Source organism: Octopus bimaculoides, chromosome 7, assembly GCF_046866305.1.
Source record: "Octopus bimaculoides isolate indiv1 chromosome 7, ASM4686630v1, whole genome shotgun sequence".
NCBI lineage: Eukaryota > Metazoa > Mollusca > Cephalopoda > Octopoda > Octopodidae > Octopus > Octopus bimaculoides.
Window position 1 is genome coordinate 98528158 of NC_142934.1, and position 19106 is coordinate 98547263.

The 19106-nt window shown below is 39.5% G+C and overlaps 1 protein-coding gene across 1 annotated transcript in view; it reads left to right on the forward strand.

The window, feature by feature from the left end:
• The first annotated feature begins 1870 nt into the window (after positions 1-1870).
• The window catches only part of LOC106880206 (alcohol dehydrogenase class-3), a 32449-nt gene continuing 15213 nt past the window's right edge, over positions 1871-19106 (forward strand). Inside the window, exons 1-3 of the mRNA XM_089355750.1 lie at positions 1871-2354; positions 13052-13153; positions 15150-15291. Coding sequence (XP_089211876.1) covers positions 2334-2354; positions 13052-13153; positions 15150-15291 — 265 coding nt within the window. The 5' untranslated portion in view covers positions 1871-2333. The remainder of the gene's footprint in view (positions 2355-13051; positions 13154-15149; positions 15292-19106) is intronic.

Sequence of the window (19106 nt, forward strand, 5' to 3'; positions counted from 1 at the left end):
CAAAAATAATTCACAGCGCCAAGCCCACAGACAAGCAGCATATCAATACTACCGCAACCCAACAACCAACTAAGACAGATGCATTCCTCAAGACACTGGAAGACGCCCTCCTTTCAGACCCACCAGAAGGCAATGTTCAGTAGAGATGGGACTCTCTCAAGAAGATCATCCATAGCACTGCACTGAGGGCCTTTGGGAGGAGGAGGAGGATGAAAATGGCACATGACTGGTTTGAGGCGAATGTGAAAGAATTCAATACTCTCATGGAGGAGAAGCATGCTGCCCTGCTGAAGCACAAACACCAATCCACCAGAGCAGCGTTGCAAGCATTAAGATCAGCAAGGAACAGCATGCAGAAGACAATGAAATGGTGTGCAAATGACTACTGGTTACGACTATCCAGCTGTCATTTGACACGGGCAACATTTGTGGTTTGTTTGAGGGTATCAAGAAAGCCATCGGCCCAACCCAGAGCAAGATAACTCCACTCAAATCCAGAACAGGAGAAGATGTTAAGTGCAAAAGAGAACAGCTGGAGAAATGTGTGGAACATAATTCCGAACTCTGCACCAAAGAAAACTACATCTCGGACAGTGTACTAGATACCCTAAAGCACCTACCGGTCATAGAGGAACCGGACACACTGCCAACTGCTGAAGAATTGAGCAGCGCCATTGATGGATTGCCAACTGGAAAAGCACTGGGTTTGGATGTGCAAGGAGAGTTCTGGATGTGCAAGACATGAGAGACTGCAACATTGTCACCCTATATAAGAACAAAGGGGACAAAATCGACTACAATAACTACCGAGGCATCTCACTGTTAAGCATCGTTGGGAAGGTCTTTGCCTGTGTGGCCCTAAAAAGGTTACAAAAAAATCGCTGAGAGGTATACTCCAAAACGCTCCACCATCGACAAGGTCTCTCTCCAACAGCTACAGGAGAATTGTCGAGAGCAAAGGCAACCACTCTTTATCACCTTCATCGACCCCAGAAAGGCTTTTGACCATAATCGTCCGAAAAGTACCGATCGAGAATTCTTAATACTGACGTCAGTTTCGGCAATTCATCCAAATAACAGAGGCCGAGTAAAATGTCCATAGCTTTGTCCTATTCGCTTGCCTAAGAGGAAAAAAAATGAAGTAGATACTTAAATTTATTGCACGAAAAATAAATAAAAGGGCAACGAACATTAGTTAAATAGGTATCAGCATCGGGCCAGTTGTTACAACAAATTACATTACACCAAAATGGTCTAATTTGTATTATTGTAGAAGTTATTAGGTGTTGCCATGTATTGTTCTTAAAAATATAAACAATGCGTTTCATTTGCATTTTCCCCTTATATCAGTTATAGAAAAATTAATAATGAAATATGAAAATTAGCATTTTTTTTTTCTTGTTGCCCTTATCCAAAGTAAATAATTTGTTGACAATGTTTAGTAGTATTTAGTGTTGTGAGGTTTGTTCTAGAGAGTGACGTGGAAGAAAACTGATTATTTACTCAACTATTTCTCATGCATCACTTATGTCTTGTCAGACAATGGAAGGGCCGAGGGAGTTGTGTTAAGAACATCGGTTATCCTTAATCTAGCCTTGAAGAGATACGTATTGTTAGAAAACATTTACATATCACAGTCTATTTACCACCGCCACCACCATATCATCATTATCATCATTAAAAATGTATATAAATTCGTGTCAGGTATAAAAATTATATGGAATATGTTGAGGGAAACTAAGGTTAATGATAAAACAAATACGGTGGAACTAACAAAGGTGAAATGGCTCAAAAACAAAACAAAGAAAAGAGCAGAGCTGGGGAGAAAAGGAGAGCAGACATTTAGCGTGAGAAAAAAAGTCAGGCGGGTAGAGAGAGAGTAACGGGCAGCAATTAACGTCATCATTGAGATGAAAGGTGGTTAAAGCGGAGAAAATTGAGAGAGAGAGAGAGAGAGAGAGAGAGAGAGAGAGAGAGAGAGAGAGAGAGAGAGAGGGGAGGTTATAAAAGAAGATAAAGGAGGAGGAAAGCAAAAACTGTACTAATCAGTAATATAAGTGATAGTAGGAGGGTGAGTGAAAAGCGATAAACAGAAAAAGAGAGGAAAAAAAGATGGGGAGTAACAAGACTGTAACCGTTGAAATCAATGGTAGAAGGCTGAGAGAAGCATGCTAGATAGAGTAAGAGAAGAGAGAAAGTATGTGTGAGAGAGAAAGGGAGATAAAGCAAAGAGGGAAGAAAGCGATAAAACAGAAAGACACGCGTCGGGTACCGACTATCATCCACTAACTGTTACAGAAGACAACTGCAGTTTGACGTTCGTTTCTTATAAAATGGCAGACACAGCTGGTAAAGTAAGTTTTCAACAACCGTTTTACAACTTTTAATAGTTTGTTCAACGATTTAATTCCTACCTATCACGAACGACCTATGTATTTATACCGCCTACAACTTTTACAGACAGTTTAACTGTTAAAGCAAACTCTGTCCCTTTGTTAAAACTATAATTTGTTGTAAGTTTCAGACTTTGCATTTATAATAACGGTTTTAACAGTGTCAACTTTAAAAACATACAAACCAAAGTGGTTGCACGGCTTGCTAGAAATAACTCACAACTCCTCTTCTGTCACACACTACTATCTTGAAATAAATTTTTAAAAAAAAGGAAAATAGAAAAAAGACGGTTGAGTTTCATGATGGTGTACGAGTAGGGCTCACTTGACTAAACAACAATCTTGATAATCGATTTGCAATGTCCAATAAGCCTTTATTTTATGAACCCGCCCCTCCTAAAAGTTCAAATCTGTGATTTCGTCCCTTTCATAGTTATTCCCGACAGTTTGGTATTTTGGAGCATGTAGAATAAAGTTCCCTTTTCGAAAGACAAATTGCCTGAAGTAACTATTTAGAGTCAATGAACAACAAACCAAAATTTGTAGCTTTCTTTTTGCCAACATTAACCCTTTTTTGCTTTGCTTTCTTTTTAAGGAACAATGCTTTGTAATAATTATGCTTGTATTTAGTGTGCTCTTACCAGTTGCCTATTTGCGTGTGTACGTGTGAGAGAAAAAGTGTTATGGTTATGTGATGCTTTGCTCGGTTTGGAATATTGTGCATTGGTGCAAGTATGTGAATGATTAAAGCAGTTATGGGAAAACTGCGGTCCGCAGGACTTTTAGTATGGCATGCCTAACGAAAAATTAACCTTGAATATTTTTTTAGTAATGTGGCCTGCTTGATGATGAACCATGTCTCATGCGGCCCACTTCCCCCAAAAGGCTGCTCATGCCTGGATTAAAGTGCTTTTTTTGTTTTTTTTCGCATGTGTTTCTATTCCCTTAAGAAGCTAGTTTTGACGTTATACGCTGAATTATGTATGATTTTTTGTTTCATGGGCGGACACACTCACACACACATAAACCGGAATTTAACCTTTTTATTTCTACGGAATTTTTTCACATTTTGTAGTATCTTTCAAAATACCGGCTGCGTGGATTTTTTTTTTATCTCCTTTAATCCATGTTTTGTCGGTTTTGTCTATGTGGGATACGTGCCATAAAAAGTACCTTCCCCATCACTGACAAATCCGATTTACGTGCGACAACTATTTAGTAAGTCGACCCTTTGGTGTTCGATATACACACACACACACACACACACACACACACACACACACACACACCAGATATGGGCAACTCTTTTCGAGAAGTGGGCCGCATGAGACCTGGTTTATCATCAGGCGAGCTGCACTACTAGAAAAATTTCAAGGTAATATTTCGCTGTTGTACCAGTCAGAATGTCCTGTAGGTCGCACTTTGCCCATGACTGATATATACTATGCATGGTAGGCGCAATTTTGCAACCACGAAGTCCTGGGTTCGATCTCATGGTCAATATAAAGATCTTCACCCGTGAACAAAAATAAATATATAAACCAGCCTGCTGGGTGTTAACAAGTATGTAGAAAACGAATATAAAAAAAAATTGCGCTAAAGACCCTGGAGGGGAAGGAGAGGACTTTCGGAAAATTCACAAGATCCGATTTTTCCGTCAGAACTTTCGGTAAAATGGATATATATTGATTTTTTTTTTACGGAATCCCACGTTTTTGGTTATGGAGGATCTGATTCTGAAAAAAAAAAAAAAAAAAAAAATCAAAAATCTCATTTTCAATATTTCAATTCCCCCTACCCCCCCCCCCTCATTTTTCACTTTTTCCGGAAATTTTTGTTATTGCGAAGTACGTTGAAAAATACGAAGATTACGATTCTGAAAAAATTTGTTTGTAAAATTTCAATTTTTCAACAACACATATACCCCCCCCCCCCCCAGGCCTTCAAGCAGGCTGGCCACATGCTAGAAATAACAGCCAAATTTCACAAAACTGCAATAACATAATGTAATCAATCTACTCACCCTTCTTCAAAGATTTCTTTCAAAGTAATTTCCCACATTAATATGACAGTAATTCATGTAGCACACTAACAGATGGCACATGGTTGCACACACAGTATGCTGAGTGACAACAGTTTACTTCACAAGTTGTGAAATTTGTGTTTTTGTGTTCATGAGTATGCCATAGTCTGCAGTTTTTGTCATGGACACATTTTTGTCATGGCGGAGCTGCATCTCAATCAAGGTCATACTCATCGTGTTTTTTCAACATCCACAGTTTTATGCATTGAGAATTTATCCTCCAAGGCCAGACTATTGAGTTCTACTGCAACGTTTTGAAGCATTTGAGAGAGGACGTTCAGTGAAACTGGCCAGATCTGTGGAGTGTGAAGAATTGCATTCTTCACGATGACAATGTACCATCACTGAGCTTTCTGCACGAATTTCTTGCCAAAAACAACACAGTATCACTTTTGCATCCACCCTATTAACTAGATTTAACACCTGCAGACTTCATCTCTTCCCCAAGATGAAAATGCAGCTCAAAGGTCATTGTTTTAACACTGTTGTTGAGATCCAGAGCGAATTGCAGAAGGTCCTCAACTCACTTGTGGAAAATGACTTCCAGGCCAGACTCCAAAAGTTGCAGGAACACTGGGACTAGTGTATTGCTGTGCAAGGTGGCTATTTCAAGAGATCCTGTTCAAACTTAGGTAAATAAGTTACTTTTCATAAAACCTAACTAGTCCAGGAAACTTTCGACATCACCTTGTGTGTGTGTGTGTGTATATATATATATATATATATATATTTATAAAATATATAAAGTATATATTGCTCTTGCATGAAAAAATGAATAATTTTTATTTTACTCTTTTAAAAAATTAAAACTACTGGAAAAAAAAAAAGGTTCACTGATACACACACCATTATTTCTAACAGTATGTTTAAGAAGTTCGATTCTCGTGCAGGACATCTTGTGCCAGTGGTTTTCTTGAATTGAATGATAACTTTATTAGTGGGATTTGGTAGATAGAAACTTTCCAGGAGTTTGTGTGCATGTGTTTGTTTACATTGGTCTAAAAACCAATGTTTCTCGTGTCCTCCAGGAAGTTTGGCAAATAGAGTAATAAAATAAGTATTGGGGTAGCTATGATCAACTGTAACCATTGAAGTCAATGCCCCAGTATGGCTACAGCCTAATGCAGTGTTTCTCAACCTTTTTACCCTTGTGTAACCCTACCCTTAAAACAAATTACATGTCTCAAGGAACCCTTGCACAAAAAAAAATATATGTATACCATATCTTATATTTTTTTTCATTGTAGTTCATGTGGTAAATATATATATATATATATGGTTGTTATATTTTTTTTATAACATAATAGGTTAGCTAGGATGATGTCTTTATTACAATAACTAGTAATATGTTGTGCATGTATGGTAATATTAAAATCCTGAAATTAGCATTAGCTTATCTCACTCTTTCTTGTGGGACCCTAGGATTCTGAGGGAACCCCGGTTGAGAAACTCTGACCTAATGACTAAAACCAGTGAAAGAAAGAAAAAAGATTAAATTATTTATAGACAGGTGGTGATGAAATCCTTATAGGCTGATTCACCCCTTATTCACTCATTTGGAAAGGTTAACTGTATACTCTCACTGATCCTTCATGGTACCCATTAGTTCCTTTCTAGATTAGACAATGGGCCGCTACAGAAACTAAGCATTCATGGCAGAGATGCATCTCATTGCTAAAAGAGGGGAAGATGCTGTCATTTAGCCTGAGATAGTAGAGTATGATTTGTGAGATATTTGGCTTCTATTTCTACCATGTTGAACAATCACGTAACTCCCTCTTTGGCTTTATCAGTTGCTTTAATGAATTGATGTGTTCTCAATTTGAACATGAATAACCCAGTAGTACTGCATTCACATGAAAAGTTATGAAATTAGGTGCACAGGAATTGTAGGATTAATATTGTGTGTATACGTTTTTTTTAAAACAAAAAAAGGTTTAAAGTGTATCATATGGGAGGTGGTGTAATGTTTTGTCTACTTGGACTTTGAGCCTTTTTTTTCTTGAAAGGCACTTTTAAGTTTCAAGATAAAAATTGGTGCTACCACAAAACGTGACTGGCCATATGTGTGTAATGTGTGACTATCACTTAACACATGTACAGAATGTGTGATATTGTTTAACTTGTATATAACAAATAATTAACATTGCAGCTAAGTAAGATCCTCAGTGTGGTTGCTTGACCTGTTAGGAAAAAGCAAAATCAAATAAACAATTAAATCTTCATCAAATCAAACCCCTCTATTTTAAGGAAGGTCATGGTGGATCATCATCATAGCATCTACTTTTCCATGGGTCAGATAGAATTTGAGGCAGATTTTTCATTAGACATTCTAAAATACTATTAAATTTCATTCAATTTTAAAAAAGGTAAAATTGGACAGAACTTATGGGATGACCTGATATATAACACCCTTTTTGATGCTAGCACAGAGAAAAAAAAGCACCCAGTGCTCCCTGTAAACTGGTTGGTGTTACGAAGGTCATTGAGCCATAAAAATCATACCAAATCAGACGTTGGGATGCAAAGCAATCCTTGGTCCCATAGCATCCTGTCAAGCAATCCATCCCAAGCCAGCATGGATGATAGATGTTAAAAGATGATCACACACACGAGGCTTCTATACAATTTTTTCTATCAAATTTCATGTATAAGGCATTGGTCCATCTGAGGTTATAACAGACGCTTGTCCAAGATCAAAGCCATTGTGGACTTGATCCTGAATCCACATGATTACAAAACAAACTTCTTCACAACAGAGCCACACAGCCTTTGCCTCAACATCTATGAAAACGTGTCTATGCCAGACAAATACTTAGGAATATGCTAGACCTGATGGTGTCTCACGTGTAGGTCATTACTGATAACCTAATTTAAGATCTAAAAAAGACAAAATCTAATAGTATTTAAAAGAGGTTACTTTACTAAGTTATGGACGAATTGTTTGAAATCATTTAGACATAGTTAAGCAAGCACATTAGACTGAATACATTTCAGTATTTGATAGGTGTAGACATGACAGTGTGGTTAACCCTTTCAGGCCTGGGCCCTGTGTCTAACTTTACTCTCCATCTGGGCTCCTGAGCAAAAATTAAATAGTTGTGTATACAACTCAAGAGTAACAATTTCAGGCAAACTAATGGACAGAATTGGCTGCATCTTCTTTTGCTACATGTGTTGTTCATTGCTGCTTTACCGGGAATCTGACAGAGAAAACATTTAACCTATTCCTGTTAAAGTGGTAACATAGCATGACAGAGTTAAATTGTATGTTTTGCAACCACACAGTTTCAGGTTTGATCCCATTGTTTGGCATCGTGGGCATCTTGTTTTACAGCCTCAGACTGTGACCAATTCCTTATGAGTGAAATCTGATAGATGGAAACTGTACAGAAGCCTGTCATAGGTATGTTATATCTATGCATCTTTGTCTCCATATGAAGGTACATGGAGATTTAAGCAGCAGTGACATTTATTTATGCTATCCCCACAGTGATTCAATGTGCAAAGACTAGTGGGATTGCAGTATTCTAAGATTGGTATCAGGAAAGGGCACCTGGCTAATGAATGCTACCTGAAGATGTTTTGTTATATATGGAAAAAAGTAAACATAAAAATAATGACTATGATATGCAGGAAAATATTGATTACTGGGAAACAAATTGCAGCTAGCCCTCTATAACATCATCCATAGCAATTCCTTGAGAATATGTTCTTCCTCACCATTAGTCATTTGTAGAATGTAGACATAACAGATGTACTGGCTGCATTGTTTGACTGGTAGGACTGATGTTCACTGTTTGTAGGTTAATGCGTGTAAAAAGAAAACAACAACAAAAACCTCCTCCTCAAGGGATGCAGTTGTGGGAGGGGGGGGAGTTATGTGTTGATGATGACTGGATCTGGGCTGAGGAGGCATGCAGCAGGCTAGTTTCAATAATTATGGCAGTAATAGTATATGACAGACAGGAAACATTTGCAGTTCTGAGTGACCGTTGCTAGTTAGTCAAAACAACATTCTTGTGGATGTGGTCTATGATGTCTGTGCATGTGGCAGTACTGTTCCAGATGTGGGAGCAGAAGTTGTTAGACTTCATTTGACAGCAATAACATATAGTAGTACACATTCAATACAATAAACCATTTCTTAGTCAGTCATTGATTTTAGTGGGAAAAAAAGTGGAAATTATATCGATCCAAGTAGTTGACGAATTATTTGTTTTGAAAACTCTGGAACATTGGAAGATAAAATTCCCTGTCTGCCTTCCAAGACAGGATTTGAACTTTGGATTCTATACAATAATGGGTGTTTATTTTAGTAACAAGATCATAGATTCATGGAAAATTGAATGAGATTAATATTCATGGCCACCTTAAGGGTATTAGCTTTAATAATTATTAACTGAAATATTCTCTTGCAACTCTGCCCATTTTCACATTAGATATATGATCAAAATTAATGTAATATATAGTAGAAAAAAAGAAATTAACTACACATAGTGTTCCCAGCTTTGCTTGTAGGCTATTTTTCTTGTATGCTTCATCATCAAGATCTTATGTCTGCTTTGCATGTTGGCATAGGCTGGATGGATTGTCAGAATTTTTGCAAGTTCTTGTTCAGAGTTACTGCTCCTTTAGATAGGTTGGGAACCACTCATCCTATTCCTAATCCATTTAGGAGAGTAACTCTGTTTATACATTCCACTTTTGACATGGTTTCTACAGCTGGAGGTACTTCCTAACGCCAATGACTTTACAAAGTGTACTGGGTGTATTTTATTGTGGCACCAGCATTTGAGAAGGGTCCTGACCTCAGCAACACTAAAATGTCCTTGTCTATATTTTCTCTACTTGTTTGCCAAATCCACATCACCAGAATAAATATTTTGGATAGTGATTGATATATAAACAGACCTATAGGCACCAGGTATGCTTTTGTGGTTAAGAAGTTTGTTTCCCAATGACATGGTTTCAGGTTCAGTCCCACTGAGTGGTATGTTAGGGGCCAACCAAAGTCTAATTAGTGGATTTGGTAGATGGAAACTGAAAGCAGATCATCATATATGTATGTGCATGGATGTGTATATATTGTGTTTCCTTAACTTGGCATAATTATTATACAAGCAGTAGCATCTGTTTCCAACTTTCATGAAAACATGTCCAGCCATAAAGAAATATATTATCTTGCTTGGAGTTTGTGGCAAGACCGTCATCTGACTAGAAAGTTCGCCTCAGCAAATTCTGTCTGACCCATGGAAAACGAGACATTGAGTGATGATGACTGATTGACTGTGATTGTTGTGGTTCTAAGTGCACCAAAGTAATGGAACACAGCTTTGAGATTTGTACCCTTCAATTTTTAGACCCACAGGTTTCCTCTTGTGGATTATGGCGGTACAGTCTCATGTCATCTGTGTATTTTAACACAGGAATATGCTTCAAGTTGGCATGTGTTTCATTAATGTATGTAATAAATAAGGGACCAAGAATAGATCCTTGTGGGACACAAGATGTCCCCACACAAGGTACAGGATATTGTCCTAGTACTGTGACTGCTTTTCAACTTAGAATGAAAGTAAGGGTTATTGAGACCCTGGTCACCTCTGACTGAGAAGAGCCACTAGCAAAGGTATTCCAATGGTAACCTTCTTGCTTTCAAGAGTTTGTAGGGCTACATTATCTAATGTGTTCTGACTATAAGATAACTGTGAGTTAAAAAAAACATTTGACTGCTATTTCTAGCAGGTTGAGTGATCATGTAGATTCCTTCGTTGACTTGTACTTTTCTGTGATCATGTAGATTCCTTCGTTGACTTGTACTTTTCTGTGGTTATTTGCACAGTATATAAATAAGTTTGCATGAAGACTTTGATTTTTAGAAATGGATTTAATGTATTAACGTATAAGCAGGAGAGAGAGAGAGAGAGAGAGAGGGAGAGGGAGAGGGAGAGGGAGAGGGAGAGAGCTCAGTGTGTGGAAGGGTGTTTGTTGAAACCACCAGTACTCATATTTACTTTTAAAGCTTTAGCGTTATCAAAGTAATGCTAAGCTTAAAGTCCAAGATATGGAGTGTTAGTGTACTGGAATGTTAAATTTCTTTACTTTATCAACTACTATGAGCTGATTTTACTAATGCAGTCCAGACAACCACTAATCTCTTTGACTTCTAATATAAATCTTCTCTTACTTGACTTTTCATACCATTTCAGGGTTGATATATGATGGTGTATGTTGCGGTTTTGGCCCAATTGTAGAAATGTTTGGTGCAATGTGAACAAGTTTTTTTTTTTAGAGAATACACACATAAGATTGGTTTCTGTTTGACTAGATATTAAACTTTTTAGAATTCAGATTAAATTGTATTATTATTCCTTTTAAATTAATCAGGCATTGTCTTGTATTTTTGAGATTTTAATGGTGTGATTTTGTATTTTTGGAATGTCATTGTAAGTGTGAGAGACCCAATTTGACTGGTTTAAACATTAAAACCGATAGAATATTTTGGTTGGATTTGGCCAGTTTAAATGTTAAAGGGTTAAAGCTTCATATTTTATAGCCGGAGAATTTAGGCCTTTTCCATGAGAATTAGAGATGTAAGTTGAAAATGGCTTCATTCAGGGACTGAATGAAGCCATGGCTTAGAAGTTCAGACCTCTTCAGTTAAGAATAAGAGAAACATGAAGTCAATTTATTGACCTAAAAAAATTTTTTATGTTGGGTGCAGGTATGATTGTGTGGGTATGAAGTGTTTCCCAATCACTTGGTTTTGGGTTCAGTCTCACTGTGTGGCACTTTGGCCAATTCTACTCTAGCCCCAGACCAACCAAACATTTGGGAATAGATTTGGTGGATTAAAACTGAAAGAACTCTGTCATATCATCATCATCATCATCATCATTTAACGTCCGTTGTCCATGCTGGCATAGGTTGGGTGGTTTGAATGGGCTGGCATGCTGGAAGGCTATGCCAGGATCCAGTCTGATTTGGCATGGTTTTCTATGGCTGGATGACCTTCCTAACATCAACCACTCAGGGTGTAATGGGCACTTTTACATGCCCCTGGCATGAGTGCTATTTGTGTGACACCAGTAGCTGCCACGACTACAATTTTGCTCAGCTTGATAAGTCTTCTTCTCAAGCACAACATAATGCCAAAGGTCTTGGTTATTGTCTCTGTGAGGCCCAACACTCGAAAAGAGCTCTGCCACCTTGCATCCGTGAGGCCCAACGCTTGAAAGGTACTCAGCCACCTTGTCTCCATGAAGCCTGTCATTAAGTTTTTTTTTATCTGTGCCACCAGTACAGGTACACTTGGTTTGACAGGTCCTCTTAAGCAGAGCACATTGCCAAAGGTCTCAGTCACTATTTATTGCCTTTGTGAGGTTCAATGTTTGAAGATCATACTTCACCACCTCATACAAGTGTTCCTGAGTCTACCTCTATCACAGGACCCCTCCACAGTTAGATCGGTACTTCCTTACACAACTGTCCTCGTTCATATGTATCACATGACCATACCAGCACAATCATCTCTCTTGCACACCACATCTGATTCCTCTTATGCCTAATTTTTCTCTCAACTCTGTTGAACATGCACACTGCCGTTGCACATCCAGCAAAGTATACTGGCTTCATTTCTCTCAAGCCTATGCCTGTCCTTGGCTGTCATAGCCCATGTTTCACTGCCATGCATCATAGCTGTTTGCACACAGGGATCAAACAATCTACCTTTCACTCTGAGACAGAATCCTTTGTTGCTAGCAGGGGCTAGCTCTCTGAACTTTGCCCAGCCAGTCAGACTTGGCATGGTTTCTATGACTGGATGCTCTGATGCCTCTCTCTCTTTCTCTCTCTCTCTCTCTCTCTCTCTGCGTGTGTTACTATCTCCTTATCTTGACTTTGCATAATAGTTGCAATGTCTAGCTTAGGGAAATATTACCTTATTTGGAAATGAGTGAGAGTTGGTAACAAGGTGTCTGGCTGTAGAAAAATCTGCCTCAACAAATTCTGTTTTGACCAATGTAAGCATGGAAAAATGGACATTCAAACAACGATGATAAATAGATTTTTTGAGCATTGTGCAAAGATATATTGTTTTTGAGATATTCCAGTTATTGGTCACAATGTTTTTGAGATATTCCAGTTATTGGTCACAATATATATCAATTTTTACTACAGTGTTAGCAGAAATGGTAAACTTGCACATTAAATATTTTACCAAATTTAGTTTTATTACTTTACATTCTGGAGTTGACATTTCCTTTCGACACTCTGACATCAATAATCTAAAATATCATGTATGTGTGCTGCTTACTACTGCAGCCACCCATTATGTTGTTTCTTCTTCTCCTTCCTCCCATTAGCCTTGGAGGCCCTGCAAAAGGTTATGGGAGCTGTCTTTGCTTTTCTCAATAATTCATAGAAAAAGAAAGAAAATGAAATAAAATAATGTCAAATGCAGTGAAACATTTGCATGTAATTGTTTTTGTGATGGTTGGTTATATTAGATTAGGGGTGCAATAATTAGATTGCACAAAACACAAATTTTTAATTATATATATTTTTTTTCATGTAGCCCATCAAATGTACAGCAGCAATTGCTTGGGAGGCAAAGAAACCTCTGTCCATTGAAGAAGTAGAAGTGGCTCCCCCTAAGAGTGGAGAAGTGCGTATTAAGGTAAGTATTATTATTATTATTATTATTATTATTATTAAGGTGGTGAGTTGGTAGAATTGTTAGCATGCCAAGCAAAATGCTTAGCAGCATTTTGTCTGTCTTTGTTCTGAGCCCAAATGTTGTCAGGATCAGCCTTGCTTTTCAGCCTTTTGTAGTCGATAAAAAAAGTACCAGTTGAGCACTGGGGTTGATTTAATCAACTTAGCCCTTTACCCAAAATTGCTGGCTTCATGCCAAAACTTGAAACTATTATTTATATTAGCAGCATTTACCTTCCATCCTTTCAGTGTCGATTAAATAAGTACCAGTTTTGTACTAGGGTTGATGCAATTGACTAACCCTCTTCTGTAAAATTTCAGGCCTTGCACCTATAGTAGAAAGGATTAGTATTATTATTTGTAACATTATTGGTAATATTGTAAATGTTATAAATAATTCTATATTTTCTTTGTGTTTCAAAGGTTGTGGGGTTGCAGCAGAAGGGTTGACCACTGGGCTGATGGAGTCTTGTTTCATGACCATATCGTTTTTGTTCAGTCAGATCCTGCTAAGACTGTCTTTCACTTCTATTCCTTCTTGAGCTGTTGAAATAAATAACAGCCATTTCAGTGGTTGATTCAGTCTACATTTTCCTTTGAATTTATTGGCCTTGTGTCAACATAAAAACTTATTTTTTTACTATAGTGTCTGTGTATCCATAGCCTCAATAACTTATTGAAGTTTTGTAAAGGCATGTTGCCTAGTGGTTAGTCTGTTCAGCTTATCATAAGGTGTAGATTCAATTTTTTGACCACTTAGCATGTTGTTTGTTGGGTAAGACACTTCTTTTCACATTCCTCCACTTAGCTGCATTGAGGATCAGTCTGGTGTTCGTGCACCCCTCTCTATAGTGGACATCTATATCTGCTTGTGACTACATAGGAACCTGAAGCAATTAGTGAAAGCATGGATTTGTTTCCAAGCCATATTTGCTTGTGAGTGATGGCTGGCTATGTTTAATTCTCCAGATCTTGTATCATATACAACAATCATGAATGTGTTGTATGTGACAGAATCTATAGACAGCAAACTTCTCTGCTGTAATATCAAAATTCATTTGCAGCTACTGGCTGTGGGCTTGGGAGGGCTACTTAACTCGTGTTAGCCTAGCACATGTAGCTGTATGTATATAAGTGCCATTCACTTCATTTGTTGACAGTAGAAGTAGTGTACAGTTAAGTGTTTCATCTTACCATAATGAGCTGAAATCCTCTCATGGGCATGGAGAAGACATTGAAATGGCAGTAATGTGGGGGAACTGTTGAGTGCAAATCCTTTCACAAGGGATCTTGAATTAGGAAGTATTTGACAATATCAACAGTAGTAAGGAAGCATAAATGCTTTTAATTCAAGTAAGAGGTACATGTGTGGCCATGTGGTTGAAACCTTTTGTTTTGCTTTCATGTGATTTCAGTTTGAAATTTCATGCTTTGTATGGATGGCACATGTTTGCAAGATTGCATTATCTTTGCAACTCTTTCATGTTGTGTACGGATGGCACATGTTTGCAAGATTGCATTATCTTTGCATCACAAGCTATGTGCAGATTGCACATATGTGCAGTGCCATATTACCTGAGCAGCTCTTTCATGTTGTGCATGGATGGTACATGTTTGTAATACTTGCATTACTTGTTATGCATCAATGGCATATGAGCAGTATTGCATTATCTGTGTATTCCTTTCCCACAATTACTTTAAACCTATGATCTTGGCAAACTGAATACATAGTCTAGTTTCAATTATTGAGTAGGCTCCTGACATTTGAAAGTTGTTTAAATACAATTGAAACAAGCCATGAATATCACAAAACAACATTATTCCTTTTCTCTAAAGTTTGTTTCATGCCTATGTGATTTTTTAATAGTGCCTTATTGATAAAGTTGAAGTAAAAAGATAATGATTTAAATACATTTTATTTATTTCCATTTTATTGTTTATTTTCAATAAAATCTCAGATCCTTCATTCTGGCGTCTGTCATACTGATGCTTACACCTTAAATGGCCTTGATCCTGAAGGAATTTTCCCAGTTATTTTGGGTCATGAAGGAGCAGGGATTGTTGAAAGCATTGGAGAAAATGTGACTTCAGTCAAACCAGGTAATTAAAATTTTTTTTTTCTTTAATGTAAGAAGTTGAGAAAGTTTAAAACACACACACACACACACACACACACACACACACACACACACACACACACACACACACACACACACACACACACACACACACACACACACACACACACACACACACACACACACACACACACACACACACACACACACACACACACACACACACACACACACACACACACACACACACACACACACACACACACACACACACACACACACACACACACACACACACACACACACACACACACACACACACACACACACACACACACACACACACACACACACACACACACACACACACACACACACACACACACACACACACACACACACACACACACACACACACACACACACACACACACACACACACACACACACACACACACACACACACACACACACACACACACACACACACACACACACACACACACACACACACACACACACACACACACACACACACACACACACACACACACACACACACACACACACACACACACACACACACACACACACACACACACACACACACACACACACACACACACACACACACACACACACACACACACACACACACACACACACACACACACACACACACACACACACACACACACACACACACACACACACACACACACACACACACACACACACACACACACACACACACACACACACACACACACACACACACACACACACACACACACACACACACACACACACACACACACACACACACACACACACACACACACACACACACACACACACACACACACACACACACACACACACACACACACACACACACACACACACACACACACACACACACACACACACACACACACACACACACACACACACACACACACACACACACACACACACACACACACACACACACACACACACACACACACACACACACACACACACACACACACACACACACACACACACACACACACACACACACACACACACACACACACACACACACACACACACACACACACACACACACACACACACACACACACACACACACACACACACACACACACACACACACACACACACACACACACACACACACACACACACACACACACACACACACACACACACACACACACACACACACACACACACACACACACACACACACACACACACACACACACACACACACACACACACACACACACACACACACACACACACACACACACACACACACACACACACACACACACACACACACACACACACACACACACACACACACACACACACACACACACACACACACACACACACACACACACACACACACACACACACACACACACACACACACACACACACACACACACACACACACACACACACACACACACACACACACACACACACACACACACACACACACACACACACACACACACACACACACACACACACACACACACACACACACACACACACACACACACACACACACACACACACACACACACACACACACACACACACACACACACACACACACACACACACACACACACACACACACACACACACACACACACACACACACACACACACACACACACACACACACACACACACACACACACACACACACACACACACACACACACACACACACACACACACACACACACACACACACACACACACACACACACACACACACACACACACACACACACACACACACACACACACACACACACACACACACACACACACACACACACACACACACACACACACACACACACACACACACACACACACACACACACACACACACACACACACACACACACACACACACACACACACACACACACACACACACACACACACACACACACACACACACACACACACACACACACACACACACACACACACACACACACACACACACACACACACACACACACACACACACACACACACACACACACACACACACACACACACACACACACACACACACACACACACACACACACACACACACACACACACACACACACACACACACACACACACACACACACACACACACACACACACACACACACACACACACACACACACACACACACACACACACACACACACACACACACACACACACACACACACACACACACACACACACACACACACACACACACACACACACACACACACACACACACACACACACACACACACACACACACACACACACACACACACACACACACACACACACACACACACACACACACACACACACACACACACACACACACACACACACACACACACACACACACACACACACACACACACACACACACACACACACACACACACACACACACACACACACACACACACACACACACACACACACACACACACACACACACACACACACACACACACACACACACACACACACACACACACACACACACACACACACACACACACACACACACACACACACACACACACACACACACACACACACACACACACACACACACACACACACACACACACACACACACACACACACACACACACACACACACACACACACACACACACACACACACACACACACACACACACACACACACACACACACACACACACACACACACACACACACACACACACACACACACACACACACACACACACACACACACACACACACACACACACACACACACACACACACACACACACACACACACACACACACACACACACACACACACACACACACACACACACACACACACACACACACACACACACACACACACACACACACACACACACACACACACACACACACACACACACACACACACACACACACACACACACACACACACACACACACACACACACACACACACACACACACACACACACACACACACACACACACACACACACACACACACACACACACACACACACACACACACACACACGACTGTTAGCTTCTGTCTACCATATTCACTCAGATGGCCTTAGTTGGGCTAAGGATAAAGTAGAAGATACCTGCTCAAGGTGCTGAGTCCAGTCTGAAACCACAAACTTTTCAACACTCCTCCACCTATATATATATATATATATTTAAGGGATCAGCAAATATTTGCTTCACCATATACCGAAGTTCAGAAATAGCAGCTAAAAAAGCTGAGAATCCCACAGATAGCATCACTTGTAACTAAGTGATGCTATCTGTGGGATTCTCAGCTTTTTTCGCTGCTATTTCTGAACTTCGGTATATGGTGAAGCAAATATTTGCTGATCCCTTAATTATATTTATAAATATATATGAGCTTTTAAATAAGTTCTCCACCAATAATGGTGCTTTCATGCCGATGGGCTTGGTAAAAATTGTTAATTGATTTATTAATTAATAAATTGATAATCCTTTACCCTTTTAATTTGTAATAATTATATATATATATATATATATAAGCAATGTTAATTCTCTAAATGAAGTATTAACAGTAACTGCACGATAAAGTGTAGTATATTGCCACTTAAGTGTGGCTGACCCCTATGGGTGGATGTTACTGTTGCTTTTAGCCCCAGGAGGACATCTCCTCCAGCTGGCTTATCGACACACGACTGTGTCGGTGACAGGGATAACTTCCCTTGGCAAACAGGACACAGTCGTGTGTCGATAAG